General features: G+C 38.5%; 1 protein-coding gene across 1 annotated transcript; it reads right to left on the bottom strand.

The window, feature by feature from the left end:
• Positions 1-396: 396 nt before the first annotated feature.
• On the bottom strand, positions 397-21051 carry LOC126808755 (protocadherin Fat 3). Its single transcript, XM_050533699.2, has 16 exons — positions 20769-21051; positions 19497-19723; positions 18697-18925; positions 17555-17745; positions 16762-16894; positions 15416-15634; positions 14855-14926; positions 13491-13717; positions 12148-12379; positions 10756-10940; positions 9221-9341; positions 7189-7391; positions 5717-5837; positions 4974-5173; positions 3999-4119; positions 397-2964 (listed from the first exon to the last, which is right to left on the bottom strand). Exons 1-16 carry the CDS (start codon positions 20818-20820, stop codon positions 2702-2704), a joined length of 2796 nt encoding a protein of 931 aa, XP_050389656.2. The 5' UTR covers positions 20821-21051; the 3' UTR covers positions 397-2701.
• Positions 21052-23410: the final 2359 nt, after the last annotated feature.

The raw sequence follows: 23410 nt of genomic DNA, 5'->3' as shown, positions 1-23410 counted from the left end.
TAAGTGGTTTCCTCCCACTGATAAGGACCCCTACGCGCAGTCTAATTGTTAAAATAAAATCGAACCATATGTTAGACCCGAATTGACCTAATTTGTGTCGAGTGGACGTTAAACCCCATTTCTCTCTCTCTCTCTCTCTCTCTCCCGTTTCCTCACACTGTCAAAGACCCCTGTGCGTTAACAAATTATTGAAATAAAATTGTAAAATGTGTTTGTTCCAGAATGACACAATTTGTGTCGAGTGGACGTTCGCTAAACAACATTTTGCCCTCTTTTTCGGCTAATATCATAATCAAACAAAGGATTTCCTGATACTCGACCCAGCCCCTAACTCATCTCAACCACCGTGTCTTTCTGGGCGTATTAGGGAATTAAAATAAATTAAAAAGAACTTGTTTATAAAATATTTTTTAGTTTAATTTCATTTTTCATACAAAATAAAAACAACAGATTCATTAAAACATGATCAACTTTTGTCCAACAAAATGGTTTCTATCGTTTCTGTGTATCAGTGTTGAAGATAAATAGAAAATCTCCTACATTTCTTTTTTGATATCAAAAAATATCAACACAAGTCGATAAAGTAAAAACAAATCGGAGCCGAGTTGTTTTTACTCTATCGACTTGTGTTGATATTTTTTGATATCAAAAAAGACGAGTAGGAGATTTTATTTATCACCCAATCCTTTCTTACATGCACAAATAAATAAATATAATTCTTTGCTGTAGATTTCACTTTTACTGAACCTGATTACATTACGGCGTAGTGATACATAGTAGTCCTTTATATTGACCCAGTGTTTCCATCAAGATCAATTAAATAAAAATAGTTCATTTTTAATAAAAAAAAACCCCAGTTACTTTTAATAAGAAATAGAAAAGTAGTTCCTTTTCAACTGACCAATCAAATTCATGTAAGCGATATCGCAGTAGATTATGAAATTTATCTACTGTAGAATGTATCACGATCAAGTCATATACGCTGCACTCCTCTGTTTTCCATGGGGTTAACATTGTGTTGATAAAAATAAAAAAAAACATACTGGTCATTTATCCTACATAGCTTTTTTGGCAATTTAGTAAACTAAATAATTAGTGACCATAAAAAAAAAGATTTACACAGAAATATAAATTTAAAAAAGCTAAGCTTGAAAAAAAAAACATCAATTAAAGATGTATTATGGAAGACTTAAATATAAAGCTGGTCTCTCTGGTTATCATAAGGTCTGTCAATGAGTCAACTGGCATGGTTTCGATTCCATGGTTGTACGTGACAAGGAATAGGGTCGTCTGTCCAACCTCGTGGGTTTTCTCCGGGTTCTCCGGTTTCCTCCCACTGCTAAATACCCCTGCGCGGAAGCGAATTTTTGAAATGAAATTGAACCATGTGTTAGTCCCGAAATGACCTAGTTTGTGTCGAGTGGACGTTAAACCCCATTTCTCTCTCTGGTTTTAATAGTTTAAAAAGAAACAATTTTGGGCGAAGATATGACTGTTGGAAGAAGTAGCGTTAATTGTTTATTATCGTAGCAACAGTACTGGACAAGCAAGTCCAAGTCACGGTTATCCATTATATCGTTATATATTTCAATCTAGCGGGCGTTCTAATCCATTTAAATCCCTGCCATCCGATTGATCTAGAGAGTTGAATAAATGTCATTGGAACCACAGATCTTTATGATAAAGGCAAGGTCAAACATGAACTTCCCACAGTTCTAATATTTTAGAAGATTAAAATAGGAAGCGGCATACTGTATACATGTTGACGAGCCTCGAAGTAAAATTGTCTCCATATTATCTTTATATATTCATGTAATTACAAATCAGAGAGAGAGAGAGCGGTTATCAATCCAAATTACTGAATTAAAATACTGCTAATAAAACAACGACCTTGACCCAGTGTAATTTAGTCTAATGCGATCACGATGAGGGAGAGGGGTGGGAACAAGAGCCATCTTTGGACCTAGGTACCAGTAACAATTGGTTTGTCCAGAAGTAAAAGATGTTTTGCTCTAGACGAGGCTTCTTCAGGTCAACAAATTGTATTCGGGTAACTTTTGTTACATAATAACATTAATTAACGTAACTTTACAAACATAAACCAAATAAAACACATTAACACAATTTGGATCTGTATACAATCTGATTAAAACACAGATCTACATTTCATTTCGTTATTTTTATACTTTCGATGGCCTACACTACATGAAGATCTGACCGTTTGTAGTGGGGGTCGCGTCAGAGGTCATACGAGCGGCTTTTGACCTATGACGTCAGAATTTGATTAACCAATCAGCGTTGAAGTTTCTAGTGGTTTACCCACAGTTCCGTGCATCGCACGCCAAGAACTCGCCGTAACAGACCGCTTCATTGGCTAAAATTATAGATTGTTAATATCTTATACAGAGCTATTATTTCGTTCGTTTTCGCCGACACACGTGATTTTATATGTGATTTTAGATTTGTTGTGTGATCTGAACAAAATGGCGGCCATGACTGGGTGGGCCTGGTCCCCTTTGTCCACAATATAAGGTTCTGATCAACGTATTCGGGATGTAATACCTTGAGATTATGTTGGTGAATATAGGCTAAAATGACAAACCAAAAATTAATGTAAAGCGAATCAATGCACATAACAGTAACGTTTAAAAAAATATAAAGCTCGAATTAAATATTCGTAAATTTCTGTTTTGATCAAATTCTAATGTAATAAATAATATAACACACATGAAATAAAGAATGGGGCTAAATGAGGACGAACAATCATAGCGACATTAGGCTTTGGTTTGACTATGATGACTTGTAGAGTGGCCGGTACAATGGAAGCCGGTATTCCACCATCATAGGCTATTACTTTTACATCGTATTGCTCCTCTGTTAAATCATCAATGTTAGCTTTTAATGTTATTTCGCCAGTATTGAAGTTAACTTGAAATTTTCGTCTGACCTCACGGTCCATGGTTCCTACGAAATATAAACAACACATCACAGTTTACGTTTAAGGCTGTGACGTCATATTGGTAGGAGAGAGAGAGAGAGAGAGAGAGAGAGAGAGAGAGTGAGAGAGGGGTAACGTCCACGAGACACAAACTAGGTCACTTCGGGATTAACATATGGTTCAATTTTATTTTAATAATTCGCTTGCGGGTAGGGGTCTTTAGCAGTGGGAGGAAACCAGGGGACCCAAAGAAAAACCACGAGGTTGGATAGGCGACCCTATTCCTTGTCTTGTATAGCCGGGGAATCGAAACCATGCCAGCTGACTCAATGACACGCTAACCATTCGACCATCCAACTCCCCATATAGGTAGGCGATTCCTCATTTCATGCCTGATATTTACTACGTAATCCTCATGAATATTCACACAAACCATGACGGAAATGTATATTCTAGATTATAGACTAATACAAAAATTGTCATTCAAACGGACTACTTAAAATCAGGGGAACAATGCGTTTCCATCAATCATGGATAACCAATTCCGTTTTCTGAGTTGAACTGAATCTACATCTGGTCCCAACTTGGATCCCAGCTTGAATTCCCGAGACTATCGCACGGTCGGATAAATATGTTGTTCATTTTTTAAAAAAAAAAAAAAATCATCTTAGCAGACTCTGAAAAATGATATATTCTTCGCCGCGATGTGGAACCAAGGAAATTAGTTGGTCCGAGAGGGGCCCGGGGCTACCTAGTCCGCCCATGAATAGACGATCTACCCAGTTGACAGGATGGTATCATATTATGAACTATAGACGATCTACCCAATTGACAGGATGGTATCATATTATGAACTATAGACGATCTACCCAATTGACAGGATGGTATCATATTATGAGCTATAGATGACTCACTACGATCTACCCAGTTGACAGGGTGGTATCATATTATGAACTATAGACGATCTACCCAGTTGACAGGGTGGTATCATATTATGAACTATAGACGATCTACCCAATTGACAGGATGGTATCATTGTTATGAACTATAGACGACTTACGGTCTATCCAGAAATAAACAACTCCTTCAGCACCCTGATCTGGATCAGTACATTCTATAACACCAACATGTGCTCCAGCAGTTGATTCTATAGCTAACTTTACTGTTTTAAACGGACAGACCTAAAACAATTAATAAATATACAATAGAATATTGAAAAGAAGTCGGAATGGCATCTGATCTTAGCTATATGTTCTGAACGGCCAGACATAATAAATATACAACACAATGAAGAGAGAGAGAGAGAGAGAGAGAGAGAGAGAGAGAGAGAGAGGGGTGTTAACGTCAACTCGATACATACTATGGAATTTCGGGACTAACATATGGTTCAACCTTATTTCAATGATTCGAAGTTGCACAGGCGACTCTACTCCTTGTCACGTACAACCGGGGAATCGAAATCACGCCAGTTAACTCAATGATAAACCTAATGATACAATGCGCACGCGCTAACCATTCGGTCATCCAACCTTCCGAACGAAAAGAGAGTTAAGAGGTTGGTTACGTTGAAACGTAGGGCGGAATAGTTACATATTTACTTGTATACTACGTCCAGTTTACCAAAGATGTCCATGGTGCATCCCATGTGGTAAAGAGGATGCAATTGGGGAAAAGTTAGAGCCGGGAACTAACGTTAGCGTCAATGGGATAAAGTGTTAAATCTCCTACTGTTTTGCTCCGACTGTGAGGAAAATTTTGCCCCGACAGCTGCGTTACGGTTTACTGGCAAGCGATATTAAACGCGCACGCGGGTATTCGTCCAATACGAACGACTAGGGATTGTCCCTTGCTTGGGTCTCTATCCTTGGCGAGAGGGAACCACACCGGGAAATCCAGATGAACTTTCTCGGCCAACATTGGGATCGACCATGGGATCTCCAGGTTAACAAACAACCGACTCCAGGGGCAATGGTGGAATCAGTACTGAGGTTCTCTCAACTGGACATTCCGTCATGGCGGATATGGGCTTACTTACCGGAGCATGGTTCTTGTTTGTACCAGACTCGACATTAACAGAGATGAGTGCTGTAAACTTGAGACTGGGTATTCCTGCATCATAGGCTATGACTTTAACTTGATGAGAGTCCTCTTGTTCATAGTTTAACCTAGAAACGAGTTTTACTTCGCCTGTACTGGTCACCATAAAACTTGATTTCACTAAATCACTGTTGGTATCTATAAATACACGACAAAAGGTTGCAATTAAAATAAAATTATATAAATTAAATAAAATGGGTTTTAACGTTCCATTGTTCTGCCTCAACTGGGCTGGATAGCGGCAGTACGTTCTACTCTTATTTCGAATTCTAAATGTCATGGGTTCTTTTACGTGCACGCCAAAGTGTACACGTGACGATTGGAATTCGAAATTAGAGTAGTCCATAATGCAGCTACCCGGGCAAAATTCACCTCATAGTGCCGCTGTCCGTGCAAAATTCGCCCATAGAAGACTGTGACGTAGTTTGTCTTCATTAGCCTAGTTGGTGGACAAAAGTATGAGGCAAACCCCTATTTCACATGATTAAATGCATTCACCTCATCGTGCCGCTGTCCGTGCAAAATTCACCCATAGAAGACTGTGACGTAGTTTGTCTTCATTAGCCTAGTTAGTGGACAAAAGTATGAGGCAAACCCCTATTTCACGTGATTAAATGCATTTATCGACATCACGGTGTATTTGGGAATGTCTTGTATATATGATTAGGAAAATGTACATACCATCTAACTGATAGGAAACTTCTCCAATAATTCCTGGATCACTGTCCGTACAAGCTAATCGACCTACAGTTGTACCAACAGGTGACACTTCATTAAGTGAAACAGTCGAACTTCTACAGACCTGATATAATAGAAAATAAAAAACAGCTAAATGACCTCTTGTATATAAAAATATTACATTAAATTACAAAGTCCATGTTTGTTTGTCGTCATCCCATGTTTGTCTGGTGGGGGGGGGGGGTAGCGCGCGTTGTATCATAAGGTCTGTCATTGAGTCAACTGGCGTGGTTTCGATTCCGCCGGTTTCCTCCCACTGCTAAAGACCCCTACGCGCAAGCGAATTATTGAAATTAAATTAAAATGTTAGTCCCGAAATGACCTAGTTTGTGTCGACTTGGAGTTAAACTCCACTTCTCTCCCGAGCGCTGTTTGTCTGATGGATTTCCTCGTTTAGTTTTTTGCTTATTTGTGGTGCGGTCAGTGAGTTCCGCAAAAATACACTCCATTTATTTATTTTATTTATTTATTTATTAATTATTCCATAAAAAATATTCATTAATTACAATAAAAATAAAGGGTATATCGTAACCACGACAGAGCTCACAAAACATTTTATTCTTGATTGGGAGCCACGGTGGCTAGGTGGTTAAGACGCTGGCTCACAAGCCGAGAAGGTCGGGTGTTCGATCCCTGCATTGGCCGAGAAAGTTCATCTGGATTTTCCGACGTGGTTTCCCCTTGTCAGTGGTGCAGAACTGAGGGCCTGACAAGGACAGCTGTCTAGTCCTTCGGATGAGACGAAAAACCGAGGTCCTGTGTATACATTGGAATACACGTAAAAGATCCCTTGGCGGTTGGAATTCGATATAAGAGTAGGCCATAGCGCCGCTGCCCGGGCAAAATTTCCCTCATAGCACACTGTATGGCGTATGCCCGTCTTCATTAGCCCAGGTTAGGAGTAGAACAGTAGGACGTTAAACCCCATTTCATTTCATTTCATTTATTCTTGATACGAAATAGTATGCAAGGAGTAGGATCGCCTGTCTAACCTCGTGGGTTTTCTACGGGTCACCCGGTTTCCTCCAACGGCTAAAAGTCCTCTACGCGTAAGCGAATTATTAAAATAAGGTTGAACCATGTGTTAATCTCGAAATGACCTAGTTTGTGTCGAGTGGGCGTCAGCCCCCCCCCCCCCTACGCGCCTCAACAACGACAATAAAGGGAGCGGGTGCTGGGGGGGGGGGGGGAGAGAAAGAAAGTAATAAAGGGCTGGGATTATTAAATACTTTCTTACCGGAGTGTGGTTGAGATGACAATAAAGGGAGCGGGCGTAGGGGGGGGGAGAAAGAAAGTAATAAAGGGCTGGGATTATTAAATACTTTCTTACTGGAGGGTGGTTGACGACAATACAGGAAGTGGGTGCGGGAGGGGGGGGGAGTAATAAAGGGCTGGGACTACAAATACTTTCTTACCGGAGGGTGGTTGACGATACTACTGGAAATTACAAACACTTCAACTGTTGTTGTAGAACTGACACTCGGGTCATCCTTTTCATAGGCTATGATTTTAATTTGGTGTGTGGCGGCTTCATCATAGTTTAACTTGGCTTTTAATTGTAACAAACCAGCGGTTTCGTCAATACTAAAACTCGCTTTTACTAAGTCATTGTTATTATCTGTAAAATAAATCACAAATGAAATAAAATCATAACAGGAGATTATAGGTTTAAAGTAGCTAAGTCTCTAACTCAGTATCATCAAAAATCTTCGACATTGAAAAAACGAATTATTTGTCAATATCAGTCAACATTGGTCTTGTGATCTTACAGGGAAAATATGGGCTTCTGATATCCAATATTCGAGACAAAATAAACATTTTACCATTGGTACACGAATGGTGTACCATAATGCGTTTCATAGCCATTTGGAACAAGGAACTCAAAGAACGAGGCTAGACATATTCTACAAGTCATGTCAAATGGTGACGCTATATCTTATCTGAAGAGCATGTGCAATAAATGCCATCGGTGTAGATTGGAATAACCAGACGGTAAAGATTGTCATTTAATTGAGACTTTGATGCATTTCGCCGAACATAACTGTTTAGAAATTACAGTAAAAACAGAAACGATTGAATGTAAATCAGTTTATATACATTCATATTACAATATTCTATGCGTTGCGACCCATTGTGTCAATTTCTAGGTCCCAAATATTAGCGATTTAGCTCCTTTACCATATATTTGTCACCGTAATTCTGTTGGTTTTTTATCGCCAAATGGCATCATTTCTCGCGACATCAGACACACATTTATAATAGTTCAACACTATTTTCCAGTGTTTCTTAGAATAAAAAAAAAATAAATAACTTATAAGTTTACATGTCAAATCTAACGCTAAATGCGTCTTCATTGTTATGTTAGCCGTAACGTTAAGCGTATTTCTTTACATATATATAAAGTTAAAAGCAAATAAAATCTAACTTTAAACGCATTTTACATATAAATTCCAACGTTAAACGCCTTACTGGATAATATGGAAGCTAATGTTAATCGCTTTTTTACATATAACATCAAACTTTAAACGTCGTATTACGTATGAAATCTGACATTCTAAATCTAATAAACGCCCCATTATACATAGATTCGAAAGTTAAACATCTTATTACATATAAAAATCGAATGTTAAACGCATACTTTTTAACAATCTAATGTTAAAGGCCTTTATGCATAGCAAACCCAATTTTAAACGTTGTTTGACATATATCTAACATTTTAAATCTAATAAGCGCCGTATTACACATTCAATCTAAAGTTAAACGTCTTATTGAAAATAAAATCTAATGTTAAATTAACGCTAAACGCTTTAAATATTTTTACGTTAAACGTCTTATTTTACGCTAAAAACCTTATTGCATATTAAATATATCTATATTAAACGTCTTATTGCATGTAAAATATATCTATATTAAACGTCTTATTGCATGTTAAATATATTTATATTAAACGTCTTATTGCATGTTAAATATATTTATATTAAACGTCTTATTGCATGTTAAATATATTTATATTAAACGTCTTATTGCATGTTAAATATATCTATATTAAACGTCTTATTGCATGTTAAATATATTTATATTAAACGTCTTATTGCATGTTAAATATATTTATATTAAACTTCTTATTGCATGTTAAATATAACTATATTAAACGTCTTATTGCATATTAAATATATTTATATTAAACGTCTTATTGCATGTTAAATATATCTATATTAAACGTCTTATTGCATGTTAAATATATCTATATCAAATGTCTTATTGCATGTTAAATATATCTATATTAAATGTCTTATTGCATGTTAAATATATTTATATTAAATGTCTTATTGCATGTTAAATATATTTATATTAAATATTTGATTGCATGTTAAATTACCGTTAAAAGTGATGATGACTGGTATTTATTCGATCACAAGATATTTTTTTTTAAAAAAACAAACTTACCATCAATTTTATAATTAATAATTGGAGTGGGCAGGTCAATATCCGTACATTGTACCACGATCATATCCGTTCCTATAACATCGGTTTCTAACATAATATATCTTTGGTACATCGGACATATCTACAATATACATATAATATAATATACATGTTACTACATGGAAAAACAAACATTATTCTGTTTAAACCTGTACCATTGTTAATTACTGTTGTCCTCTGAATGTATGTTTATTTGCCCTTTCTTGTTTGTTTGATATTTCCCCTTAATAAGCTGATATGATATGATATATATGCACTTTGTAAATATGTTTATATCTTGTTACTGTGTAGTTGCTAGTTTTATAGAGTAGGGGGAAATTTAACACTCAATGGTTTGCATATGTTCCCTCAGAAACGTCATTACTATTATTATTATTATTATTATTATAATACATATATCCATTTTTATATATCCCCCTTGTCGGTGATGCAGGACGGCGGGCCTGACAAGGACAGCTGTCTAGTCGTTCGGATCGGACGAAAAACCGAGGCCCCGTGTACACATTGGAGTGCACATAAAAGATCCCTTGACAGTTAGAATTCGATATAAGAGTAGGCCGTAGTGTCGCTGTCCGGGCAAAATTTCCCTCATAGGACACTGTATGGCGTATGCTCGTCTTCATTAGCCCAGTTCGGAGCAGAACAGTAGGACGTTAAACCCCATTTCATTTTATTTCATATTTATATAACATATTTTGGGGGCCTCGGTGATTCAGTGAATAAGACGCTGGCTCGCTAACCTGGAGGTCTCGTGTTCGATCCCAGTGTTGGTCGAGAAAGCACCCAGGGATTTTCACGCGTGTTCCATACCCCACCCCACCTCCACCCTTTGTCAGTGGTGCAGGATATGGGGGCTGGCAAGGGAGAACGCATAGTCATTCGAATGGGTAGTTGGGTTCAACGTCCTCTCAACATTAACTAGATAATTTCGGGACTAGCATATGGTTTAATTTTATTTCAAAATCTTGCTAGTATAGCAGTGGCAGGATACCGGAAGACGCAACCCAACCCCGCAATGGTCAAACAGGAGACCTACTTCGTGTCACGTACACGCGGGGAATCGACACAGAGGGCTTGAAAATAAAATAACAATGTCCAACACAAGAATTTGAACCCAGCTTCAAGTTCAAAATCCCATACCCTGACCGTTCAATGTCGATCATATTTTCACAATCCACCCTCGTGGGTGCGGGTTGTTTCATAAGGTCTACCATTGAATCAACTGCCGTGGTTTGGATTCCCCGGTTGTACGTGACAAGGATTAGGGTCCCCTGTCCATTCTCGTTTCTCGTGGATTTTCTCCGGGTCCTCGGGTTTCCTCCCACTGCTTAAGACCCTTACGCGCAAGTGAATTACTGAACCACGTTTTTGTCCCGAAATAACATAGTTTGTGTCCAGTGGACGTTAAACCCTCTCTCTCTCTCTCTCTCTCTCTCTCTCTCTCTCGCTCTCTCTCACCCACACACACACACATACACACACAAATTAAGACTTACCGGTGGATCGTTACCATCCAATACATTAATAGTAAAATTAGCCGATGTAGCTAGTGGTGCTGCAGGGTCCAAATCCCTGGCCAGCAGGGTTAATACGTAGCTAGTAGTCGTCTCAAAATCCAGTGGTTTAGCTAAATACAGCTTACATGTTACACTGTCTACTAACCAGGTTTCATATACACCATCTTTAATACAAACATGTATTATGTAAGATTTACATAAAGAGTTCTGGTTTCGAATCCCCGGTTGTACGTGACAAGGAGTAGGGTCGCCTGTCCAACCTCGTGGGTTTTCTCCGGGTCCTCCGGTTTCCTCCCACTGCTAAAGACCCCTACGCGCAAGCGAATTATTGAAATAAAATTAAACCATATGTTAGTCCCGAAATGACCTAGTTTGTGTCGAGTGGACGTTAAACCCAATTTCTCTCTCTCTCTCATAAAGAGTTCGCGTGTATCGCTTAAAGATACTTTAGTTAAGAGTTTAATAAAGAGTGGGTCATTTTTGCTATAATAATTCAAAAGCAGGTGATAAAAAAAGAAAATATTGAAAATTTCATTCAAATTACTTAATTCTCAGCCAAGTTATCATTGTTTGTAGTTTTGACAAGATGTGTGCATAGCATAGTGAACACCAGGGCACTGGTATAATCGGGTCATAGCCTCGCTTTCCCATTTTTAAATTAAATTTTTAAATGGCGAACCGTTTTAATCTAGTTAAAATATCGAGTATCCGATGCCATCGAGAGACGATTATGGTTTGGTTTTGTTAATAAATGTCTGATGAGTTTATATGACATTTCAGGCCTAAAGAAAGACCTGCAATACGCAGATTTAGCTCTTGCATAATGTATCTTTAAATACTTATATTAAAGATGCATTATGCAAGATTTAGATAAAGAGCTGACAGTTATCTCTCTAATTATTCATAGGGAATATATCTTAAAAATTTCAGACAAATTACTTCACTCTGAGGGAAGTTATGGACGTTTGAAGAAAATCTCTAGAAAACTATCTCGCCATGATCGAATACGAGATCTTCTAGTTGCTGGGCTACCTCTCCAGTCAAAAGTCAAAACCTAGTAACTCACTTTTTTATCAAACTTGAGTTAGGACCAAATTTGTAGTTACTAGGGTATGTGCTTCCTGTTGTTGTACTAGATATTCCAACTTCCTTCATTTGCCTAGTATGCCACAGTAAAACCTATTAACTCAATAGTCAAATCAATGCATAAGCAGGGGTTTAATATTTATTCATTACGTTTTCCTTTGTTTTCTCAAAAAAAGAAAAACGTGAGTTAGTAGATGTTGCCTTTTGACGAGAGACCGTCATACCATGACCATGACCACAGATCAACCCAATAGAACAAGTTAGTTTGTAGATCAATATCCTCACCTGAATTTGGCCAACCAACTCGTGTCTGTCCCTGTAGTTCAGCGACTGTATCTTTATCTGTAACTATACACGTGTTGATGACTGCACCAACAACTTCAAGTTCATTCACTTCAATTGTTGGAGGAAGGTTAGTAATTTTTGGTGAATTGTCGTTATCATTGGTCACCTGTACGGCTACGGTTACGGTCGAGATAAAACCACTGACACTGCTGTCCGTTGCTGTTATTCGTAACTAAAACCAGAACCCCAACAAAATTATTGTCCATTAAAATACAGATCTATATTTCGTTTCGTTTTTTTTCAATACTTTTGATGGCCTCTACTACATGAAGATCTGACCGGTTGTCGTGGAAGGTCACGTCAGGGGTCATACGGCTTTTGACCCTATGACATCAGACATTTCATTAACAATCAGCGAAATTTTGAACTATTGAAAACGAAACGAAATAGGATCTATGTTTAAATCGGATTGATAATTGTCAAGAGAAAATTATCCTTTAAATCAAATACGAACATTAGAAGGGTTAGAAGAGGGAGGGGGTGTGAGAATATGTAAAGCAATCACTGCGATCGATATGTAAAACAATCACTGTGATCGATATGTAAAGCAATCACTATGATCGATATGTAAAGCAATCACTGTGATCGACATGGAAAGCAATCACTGCGATCGATATGTAAAGCAACCACTGCGATTGATATGTAAAGCGATCACTGTGATCGATATGTAAAGCAATCACTATGATCGATATGTAAAGCAATCACTGTGATCGATATGGAAAGCAATCACTGCGATCGATATGTAAAGCAACCACTGCGATTGATATGTAAAGCGATCACTGTGATCGATATGTAAAGCAATCACTGCGATCGATATATAAAGCAATCACTGTATGTAATCGATATGTAATGCAATCACTATGATCGATATATATAAAGCAATCACTATGATCGATATGTAAAGCAATCACTGTGATGGATATGTAAAGCAATCACTGTGGACGACATGTAAAGAAATCAATATTATCAATATATAAAGCAATCACTATGATCGATATGTTAAGCAATCACTGTGATCGATATTTAAAGCAGTCGTAATACTCTTACCATGGTAACTGTAACCTTATTAATGTCGTAATACCCTTAACATGGTAACTGTAACATGGTTAATGTCGTAATACCCTTACCACGGTAACTGTAACATGGTTAATGTCGTAATACCCTTACCATGTTAACTGTAACATAGTTAATGTCGTAATACATTTACCATGGCAACTGTAACCAGATATAACATAAATTTGTGACCATGTCCATAGTTACAACAAGTGCTATATTGAACTTACATGCCAATTTCGTCGTTTTTCTGCATCTACAGTTTTAGCCAGCTTCAACTGTCCATTTAGATCTATTTTAAATTTCTGAAACACATTTCCTTTTATGATTTTATAATTGAGCCTATCTCCGTCAGGGTCCTTACAGCCTAAATCATAAACCGCCTCGTCTATTGCTGTGGATTCTGGTAACATAGCTGTAACCGCATATCGCGAACAATATGGCAGACCTTCCGTGGCTGAAAAATAATATAAGACGTTTCGTTTTTTATAGTTCAAAATTTCGTTTAACTTGTCTTTACTACACTAGGATCTGGAAGAGTTATAATCATTGACGTGTTCTGGATGGTGTGAGGAATTAGCCAATGAAACGGTACGTTACGGCGAGCTTTAGGCGTGTTTTGCACGGAACAGTGGGTAATCCACTAGAAACATCAATGCTGATTGGGTAATCAAATGTCTGACGTCATAGAGTCAAAAGCCGCTCGTATGACCTCTGACGCAACCTATCGCTACAACTTGTCAGATCTTCATGTAGTGTATGCCATAGAAAGTATAAAAAACGAAACGAAATATAGATCTGTATTTTAATCAGATTGAGGTAATATATAGTTGTGTATATGTTCTTTTATACTACTTTAGGGTGTCCTGGGATCATGGTGACTAAGTGGGTAAGACGCTGGCTCGCTAGCCTGGAGGTCGGGTGTTCGATCCCGGCCTAACTTTTTGACTTACACTCCAATGTATAACAGGACCTCGGTTTTCCGTCCCATCCAAACGCAAAACACGGTCCCTCCGTTTAGACCACTGACAAGGTAAATCCAGGTGAACTTTCTCACCCAACACCGGCAGCGAATCGGAGACCTCTTGGTTATCGAGCCAGCGTATTACTCCCTAAGCTACCGCGGATCGCAACTAGTTTTAAACTTGAATGTTCCAATATCTGTCATGACACCTTATCAACACAGGGATGTGATTTCAAGGGCTTCCAAATACATAAATAATCAAGTTTAATTCAGCGCGAAAGAAGTTGGCTCGCTAACCTGGAACTCACGTGCTGTCCGAGAAAGTTCACCGGATTTTCCTGCGCGGTTCCCTTTTGTCAGTGGTGCAGGACGGAGGGCCTGGCAAGGGACAACGCATAGTCGTGCGCACACACCGAAGCACCGGGGTTCCGTGTACATACACGTAAAAGAACCCATGGTAAATATTATTCGATATAATAGTAAGTCGTGGCACACCTATCCGGACACAAATGTCTCCATGTATAGCACACTGAATCCAGTCTTCAACAGCTCAATATGAGCAGAAAAGTAGGATGTTATTAAACCCCATTTCATTTATAAAATGATAAACAAAAATATAAGATAACGTACTGGGTGTTGGCAGCGGATCGATCTGCCTTGTGTCAACAGGTGCTGGTTTCAGGAACTTTGGGAAGGTGTAATCTGAAAAAGAAAATAAAATTGTGTTATCTAAAGAGGGGTGACCGTATATTACAGAGATATAGAACCAAAGAATTTCTACGGGGAATTTATTGTGGCCGCTTCCAAGGGGGTATTGCTCAAAAGGAATGGCTGCTCCTAAAGTACTAACATCAAAAATGTTTTGGTCATGGTACATGACTCTAGTAACGACAATAACGACTCTAGATATGATTTAGTTGAGGTACATGACTCTAGTAACGACAAATAATATGTTTCAGTTGGGGTAAATGACTCTAGTAACGACAGTACGACGCTAGATATGATTTAGGTTGGGTACAGATAATATGTTTTAGTTGAGGTACATGACTCTAGTAACGACAGATACCATGTTTTAGTTCAGGTACATGACTCTAGTAACGACAGATACAATGTTTTAGTTGAGGTACAACGACACAAAATATGTTTTAGTTGAATCTAGATCCATATACAGTAATACAGTTTTAAACTAACTTATGCTATATTGACTGAGAGGCAGTACGCCATCTTGTGGTACGTCAGTAACGACAACTCGTATTAAAACATGTGTATATAAATTGGGAGTTGCCCCATCCTGAACTTTTATCATCACTTCATAGAAAGGTCTGGTGTCCGGTAACTGACTTTTCAGGCTCAGCGATCCGTCTGAAGGGTTGACTTGGAACATATTGGTAATCGATAAATCGTTAGTATCTGAAAATTAATAAGAGTATAGTTTCAGTATTGAGGAAAACAATTGTTGGTTCGTAGATAATAATTGACTTCAGGCCTATTTGTCCGGCAGCAGGTCGACAAACCCGGAAAGATAGTCCACCTAATGTTTTTGAAGGATTATATGTCTTACATTCGTAATCCGGGTGATGGCACTCTGACATTCAGTCGAATGGTCCGAGACATTTTCTGGTTATTTAGTTGGTTAATATTGGTGACAAATTCTCTTGGACCTCGATTTAAAGGTTTTTTTCATACGACTGCGTTCCGTAGAATCCAATGAGTTTGGGTATCTGTTCCAGAGGCGCCCGCTAAGTCCGCCTGGGGGTGGGGGGGGGCGTGCAAATTCAAAACGGTGGCTCATGTTACAGGAGAATCATAAAATCCCTAATATAGATGTGTAATAATAATATATTGAAGATATAGTCTACCAGAATAACATTTGGTGGGCTATATTTCAATGTTAAGGCTTAAACTGGAGTTTGGCTGTCGACGTGGAAGACATTGATAATCGATAAATGGTTAGTATCAGAAAATTAATGAGATTATAACTGAGAAGAACAAAGCTGAGAAAACAATTGAGTGTATAGTATATTTTATTATGAATTACCGACTATAGATGTTCCCCACTGTGTTTATTACTTGGGAGGGGTACCTCACTGACAAATGACACAGACTCAATCCCTATTTCCATTATTTTAATAACTGCAATGTTTAATTATTAAACAAGGCTTTAACCCACTTTATTAATGGGGTTGATTAGCTGAATGGCTAGGGCGTGTGCGTTGTATCATAAGTTGCCCTAGAGTTGAAGTCGAGTTGCTCTAGAGTTGAAGTCGAGTTGCTCTAGAGTTGTAGTCGAGTAGTAACCGATCTGTAGTCGAGTAGCTGTCGAGTAGCTGTCGAGTTGTAGACGAAGACCTGTCGAGTTGTGGTCGAGTAGCTGTCGATTTGTGGTCGGTAACTGTCGACTTGTAGAAGAGTAACTGTCGAGTAGCTGTCGAGTTGTCGCGTCCCTTTTGCGTTGACTTTTAAACTGATAATGTTACACCAATCGACCAGAAGGTAACTAGACTGTCCTATCTATAGTGGCCAGAAATATTACATACCATCTAATATATATGTTATTTCACCAGCAGGACCTTGACCAGCATCAGCATCTTGACAATCAAGTGTTGATAATATTTTACCTTGTGGAGAATTTGTTGTTGCTGCTACGACTTTCAAATAATCCGTACAAGTCTGTTGATTACAAACAATAAACAAATATCTTATTGCAATATTAGAAACTATATTCCTGTGAGAAATGAAATGGGGTTTAACGTCCTACTATCCTGCTCCGACTGGGGTTATTATGACGGGTAAACGCAATACAGTGTGCAATGAGAGAGAATTTTCCCGGACAGCGCCATTACGCTCTACTCTTATATCGAATTACAACTGCCGGGATCTTTAACGTGCACGCCAATGTGTAACGGGGCCTCGGTTTTCGTCCCATCCGAACGAATATACGCTATCCCTTACCAGGCCCGCTGTCCTGCACCACTGACAAGGGGGGCCATGCCGGAAAAACCCGATGATCTTTTATTGCAGCGATTAAGCGCTGACTTGGTCCTGTCGAGACACTTCCCATTAACAATGGTACAGGAAGGGGGAAGGAACTGGGGAGGGGTGGGATGAACAATGTAAAGGATGTTAGGGATATAACATTTGTGAAAATTCCAAAAGAAACAAAATAACAAAACCAAAGCTCAGTTTTATCTGATTCTTCGCGAACCGTTTTACTACGACAATAATATAAGCATTCCCCACCCCCAGTGAATCCTGCGAATAAATAATTAAAACAAATAAACTACAAGAATAAAAACCACTCCCCTCCCCTATAAAAACTATATTTCTTACCGGAGGGTTATCGAATCCGGGTACAATAAAGATGGTAACGGAAGTAGCCGCGGTTCTCGGTAATCTGGGATCTAAATCTGTAACTATCATATTTAATGTATAGCTACTCTTTGTGTTGTAATCCAACACCTGGTTGATGTATAATTCACACGAATGGCTGTCTAAAACCCATTTATTAGCTGCAGCTATTTCTAAAAAAATTCAAACAGACATCCCCCATTAAATGGATTACTTAATAAACATGATTGAGAATTATGTTCTTCTGGCTATAAATTGTACATCCTAACATGAACATATAACACATACACCCCAACATGCACACATACACCACAACATGTACACATACAGTCAACCTGAACAGATAATTAATACACCACAACATGAGCAGATTGCTCGTACACCCCAAACATGAACAAATTGTTGTTTATTTTTTATTCATGATTTTGAGGCGGGAGCTTTAGATAAACAGACATGAATGAGAAGAATTTCTAACGACGTCTCAGTCTGTCGATTCCTTTGACTGGGAGTAGCAAAAACAAACCGAGTGGAACACACTCCAATATTCTCTGAGACGATTGTAATGTTTTGGAGACCTTGTTATTATACGGATTACAATCATCGGAATATTCATTAAATGGGGAGCCGTGGTGGCTAATTTCATAAAAGGTCATAGGTCAAGAGATATTATGAATTTAACATTTTAGTTATTCTGGTTAGATAGTTACTAGTCTTTATTCAATCTGATTCAAATACAGATCTATATTTCGTTTCGTTTTTTTATACTTTTGATGGCCTCTTCTACATGAAGATCTGACCAGTTGTAGCGGGAGGTCGCGTCAGGGTTCATACGAGCGGCTTTTAACGCTATGATTAACTGATCAGCGTTGATGTTTCTAGTAGGATACCCACAGTTCCGTGCATCGCACGCCAAGAACTCGCGGCAACAGATTGTTTCATTGGCTAATTCCTTACATCGCCCAGATCGCGGTCTATATAATAACTTTTCCAGATCCTAGTGTAGTAAAGATAAGTAAAACGAAATTTTGAACTATAAAAAAACGAAACGAAATAGGATCTGTGTTTTAATCAGATTGCATCGAAAGCAAATAGAGCTGTTTTATAGTGGTAGGATGTGTATGTACCTGGTGATTTGAAGTCTACCCTGGTTTGTCCTGCTAGAGTATTGGTAGATAAATCACCATCAGTTACTGTACAGGTGGCTATATGTGTACCCATGGGAGTTGATTCACTGATAGTTACAGGTGAGGATGGCCAGGTAACTACAGGTGTATAATTATTACTGTATAATATAGTGATCAGTATTGATACGTCAGTTGTAGAGGACGTCGTGTCGGTTACACGGATATCAAGCTGAAAACATTATAATATTTTAAAGGGTGCATGGCTCTATTTCTTGGAACCTTAAAATATACGAAATTGGGTCTAAAAAAGCAACTATTTATATTCAATTCTTAAAATGAAAGTGTAATTTCTAATCAATTATGTTCAGGATGGGGCAGGGTGGACCTACATCAGGGTGAGACCGGTGGACCTACATCAAGCAACAAGGATTAAGTAGGGTCTCAGTTGACGAGGAGGTTATAAATACTCCACTATACAAGATATTATCCAATTAATTACCGAACATGATAGACGACATATTGTCCCTTTAATTACCAAACATTCGATAATACATACGACATATTGTGTATTTATTTACCAAACATGACATACGACATATTGTCCATTTGTTTACCAAACATGACATACGACATGCTGTCCCTTTTATTGCCAAAATTCGATATCACATACGACATATTGTGTATTTATTTACCAAACATAACATACGACATACTGTGTCTTTAATTACCAAACATGGCATACGACATACTGTGTCTTTAATTACCTAACATGACATACGACATATTGTGTCTTTACATACCAAATATTTGTAAGCAATCTGGGGTGTAATATTCTTGGCAAGTTTAACTACCCCATTCTCTATTTTATACTGATCCGTTGTGTTCCCATCAAGAAACGTATACGTCAGTACATCACCAGGGTCGGAATCACTGCAGCCCAAATCCAGAACGACATGGTCTTCTGGTGCGGAAACGTCAATGTCTGCATTTTGGACCGACACACAAGATGGCGCGGCGCCGTTCACTACTGAAAATGAAACAAGAGACGAAACTTTTACACAAATAATGTTAGGTCCCCACGATGCGTAACGATAGGATTGTCCCTATAGAGTCCACGATCTGATACGTGCATATACGTTCGGATACGTTTCGATACAATCACCACGATTGCTACGGCTGACCGTAATATATGATAAGACCTGATAGGATTACCACGACTACTCGACAGTAAAAAACCACAATTTCAATCGTAGCGCGAATCGTGATAGTGGGAAACTAGCATTAACCATCACAAAACGGAACCGCCGTTAAACTCACGATAGAAATAAAATGAAACATTTGTTAAAGTTATAATTCTAAACAGATATCAGTTCAGAATTTACCAAGATTAACTGAATGTGTCATTCACTGAGACGATATATAGCAACACAGGCCAGCGTCATCCAACGCTTTTCGATAACATCTTTTAAGGGGGGTGAGGGGATGGATGGTCGAATGATTAGTACATGCGCGTTGTATCATAAGGTCTGTCATTGAGTCGTCTGGCATGGTTTCGATACCCCGGTTGTAAGTGACAAGGAGTAGAGTCGCCTGTCCAACCTCCGGTTTCCTCCCACTGCTAAAGACCCCTACGAGCAAGCGAATTATTGAAATAAAACTGAACCATATGATAGCCCCGAAATGACCTAGTTTGTGTCGAGTGGACGTAAACCCCATTTTCTCTTTCTTTACCTTACATTGAGCCAGGGCGCTGAGCTTCCGATTTCAATCGCGATGTTGTTCTCTGGATTTTCCATGGCTGGTTCCACTTTTCAGTGGTGCAGGAAGGGGTGGGGGGGGGCTGGCATGGAACAGCTTGATCTAGACGTTCAGATAGGACCACTAACTAACGAATTCCCGAGTAGAGGTTTACGTGAGCGCAAGGAACCCATGGCAGTGGGATGTTGTCAAGAACGTATATGAGACCACCAAATAGCACCAATCATCACAGTTTTGTAACCACACACATTCTTCTGACATCATTTTTGTTTTCAAGCAGTTTGAAGTGTGATCATAATTATATACAAGCCTACCTTTCGTCACTAAACCAATCACAAATAAACTTAACACCCAGATAATCTTCATTACAAAATAATCCGAGACACCTCCTCTTCAAAATGTTTTCTTTTTCCTTCTAATCACTTAAATATGATATCGTCTTAAAACTGGATCAAGTAATTGTCAGTCTACTCCTCTTGAGAATTATATCATCGTGAAACTGAACTCAGTAACCGTCAGTCTTGAATGACAGTTAATCCTGTCGATTTTAATCGTCTTGATTCAATAATACGATTGTTGACGTCTATACGGTATACATAACTCGTCCCATTGCACATAACATAATAACTATCGCTAAACGAATCATACATTTCTTTTGTTGAAATAATAATGCACGTTCTATTAAAATCGTACACCTCTCTCTAGTTTTATATATACAAACATGTTATAAATATCGCGGATTAAAATCCAATTAATTCAATAATGACTGGGCGTTAAATATAAACCTTTGGTCCGCGTTTTAACGACGTCCTTTCAGTCCATAAATCCACTGGACAAAAGAATAGGGTTTTTTTATTGCGGAAAGCACATAATGTATTGACCCCAAGTCAGGTATAGAAATAACGGTTCATAAAAGTTACTTATTATATATGGAAGACCAAACAGCTCTTTATTCAATGTTCTTAATCCTTATTTCTTAATTCATAGTCCTTATTTCTTCATTTGTTGTCGTATTGATTTTAAGATACAACTGTTAATTCTAGAGTAAAACTTCCGAATACGACAACAAACCAAGAAATAAGAATTAATGATTTAAGAACTAAGAATCAAGAACTAAAAATAAAGAGCTGTTTTGTCTTCCATAATTATAGAAGGTCATAATGATTTCTAGGAGTATTCTGTCAATGGTGATTTTATGATATATTTTATTTATGTCGTATATAGATTTGCTCTTAATGCGTGTAGATATATGTTAAGCCCATGGTCGTTAATCCCACTTATAATCCGAACCTTTGTATTCACCGCGGAATTTTTATTTTATTAATTTATAAGGTGTGAAATAGATCAGAATAATAATAATAATAATAACAACAATGTAGGTTTAATCGTTCTGTTAGGTATCGTTCACTTGTCAGGTATGACGTATACGTGTGTCTAGTCGTTCGGATGATACAAAAGAGGAGTTTGGATATTTAGAAAAGGGTAGTAGACGTTAAATATAGCTTTTCAGTTAGAGTTCGAAAAAAGAGTATGCATAAATGCCACTGCCCAAGGAAATTTCCCTCTGGAATTGCACACCATCATTGAAACTTAATTACCAAGTTCTGGTTCAAACTGGGATATGAAGATTCTTCTTCTATTAGTGTTTTATGTCCTCTTCCACTGTGGGTGATATCGCAGACAAAATGTCTTATTTTATGATCTTTAGCTCACGATCGATCGTTCCTCTGGGAAGAAACCAGAGACTCCGAAGAGGTTCCTATCCCCAAGTTTGAAGCGCGACACTCTAGCCCCCCAACCCCCACCGGGATTAGGGACCCTGGAAGTAAATCCTACCATGGCACGGGATAAGGGACCCTGGAACTTGAAAAAATAACTTTGTAGTAAATCCTACCATGGCTGATACGTTCGGTTAGCTATTCAGATATAGAGAGAACAATATAGTGTTTTCATCTTGTTTCATTCAGTTAATACAACTAACTCTGTTACTGAGATCTGTCAGATCTTTGTGTGTAAAACCGTCACTGCCGGGTTATTATGTAAACGATATACACTAGTACAGTGATTCGCAACCAGTGTGGGGGGTTGGATGGCTGAATGGTTAGCGTGCGCGCGCTGTATCATAAAGTCTGTCATTGAGTCGACTGGCGTGGTTTCGAATCCCCGGTTGTACGTGACAAGGAGTAGGGTCGCCTGTCCAACCTCGTGGGTTTTCTCCGGTTCCTCCGGTTTCCTCCCACTGCTAAAGACCCCTGTGCGCAAGCGAATTATTGAAATAAAATTAAACCATATGTTAGTCCCGAAATGACCTAGTTGTGTCGAGTGGACGTTAAACCCCATTTCTCTCTCTCTCTCTCTCTCTCGCAACCAGTGTGTCACGAAATTTTGAACGACACAGTAAGAAAATGCGAAAACCCACTTGACTCTAGTTGAGTATTCATAGCTGTGTTTTTGTTTATTTAGTTTGAGTCATTCTATGACTATTCTCTCTTTATGACTTGCCGTGTGTTTCTTTAGCAAAGTGGGGATCACGTGGTTAAGTGGGTAAGACGCTAGCTCGCTAGCCTGGAGGTCGGGTGTTCGATCCCTGCATTGGCCGAGAAAGTTCATCCAGATTTTCCGGCGTGGTTCTCCCTTGTCAGTGATGCAGGACGGAGGGGCTGACAAGGAAAGCTGTCTAGTCGTTCGGATGGGACGAAAAACCGAGGTCCCGTGTACACATTGGCGTGCACGTAAAAGATCCCTTGGCAGTTGGAATTCGATATAAGAGTAGGCCGTAGTGCCGCTGTCCGGGCAAAATTTCCCTCATAGCACACTGTATGGCGTATGCCCGTCTTCATTAGCCCAGGTTAGGAGCAGAACAGTAGGACGTTAAACCCCATTTCATTTCATTTTCTTTTGCAAAATTCAAATATTTTTCATATATGATTAGCCAGGTGTGCCATTATTTTTTCAT

The sequence above is a fragment of the Patella vulgata genome, chromosome 1 (assembly GCF_932274485.2).
Source record: "Patella vulgata chromosome 1, xgPatVulg1.2, whole genome shotgun sequence".
Taxonomy (NCBI): Eukaryota; Metazoa; Mollusca; class Gastropoda; family Patellidae; genus Patella; species Patella vulgata.
Note: the sequence above shows the minus strand (reverse complement) of the source record. Positions and strands in the feature narration are given on the sequence as shown.

What these genes read in the sequence shown, in the direction of transcription:
- LOC126808755 (XM_050533699.2), bottom strand. Translation starts at nt 20,820, where the DNA reads ATGAAGATTATCTGGGTGTTAAGTTTATTTGTGATTGGTTTAGTGACG. An exon ending in GTATCGTCAACCACCCTCCG is followed by an intron (nt 5,838 to 7,188) that starts GTAAGAAAGTAT and finishes CTATTATATCAG; the next exon opens with GTCTGTAGAAGTTCGACTGT. An exon ending in TGTTTATTTCTGGATAGACC is followed by an intron (nt 2,965 to 3,998) that starts GTAAGTCGTCTA and finishes TATATTTCGTAG; the next exon opens with GAACCATGGACCGTGAGGTC.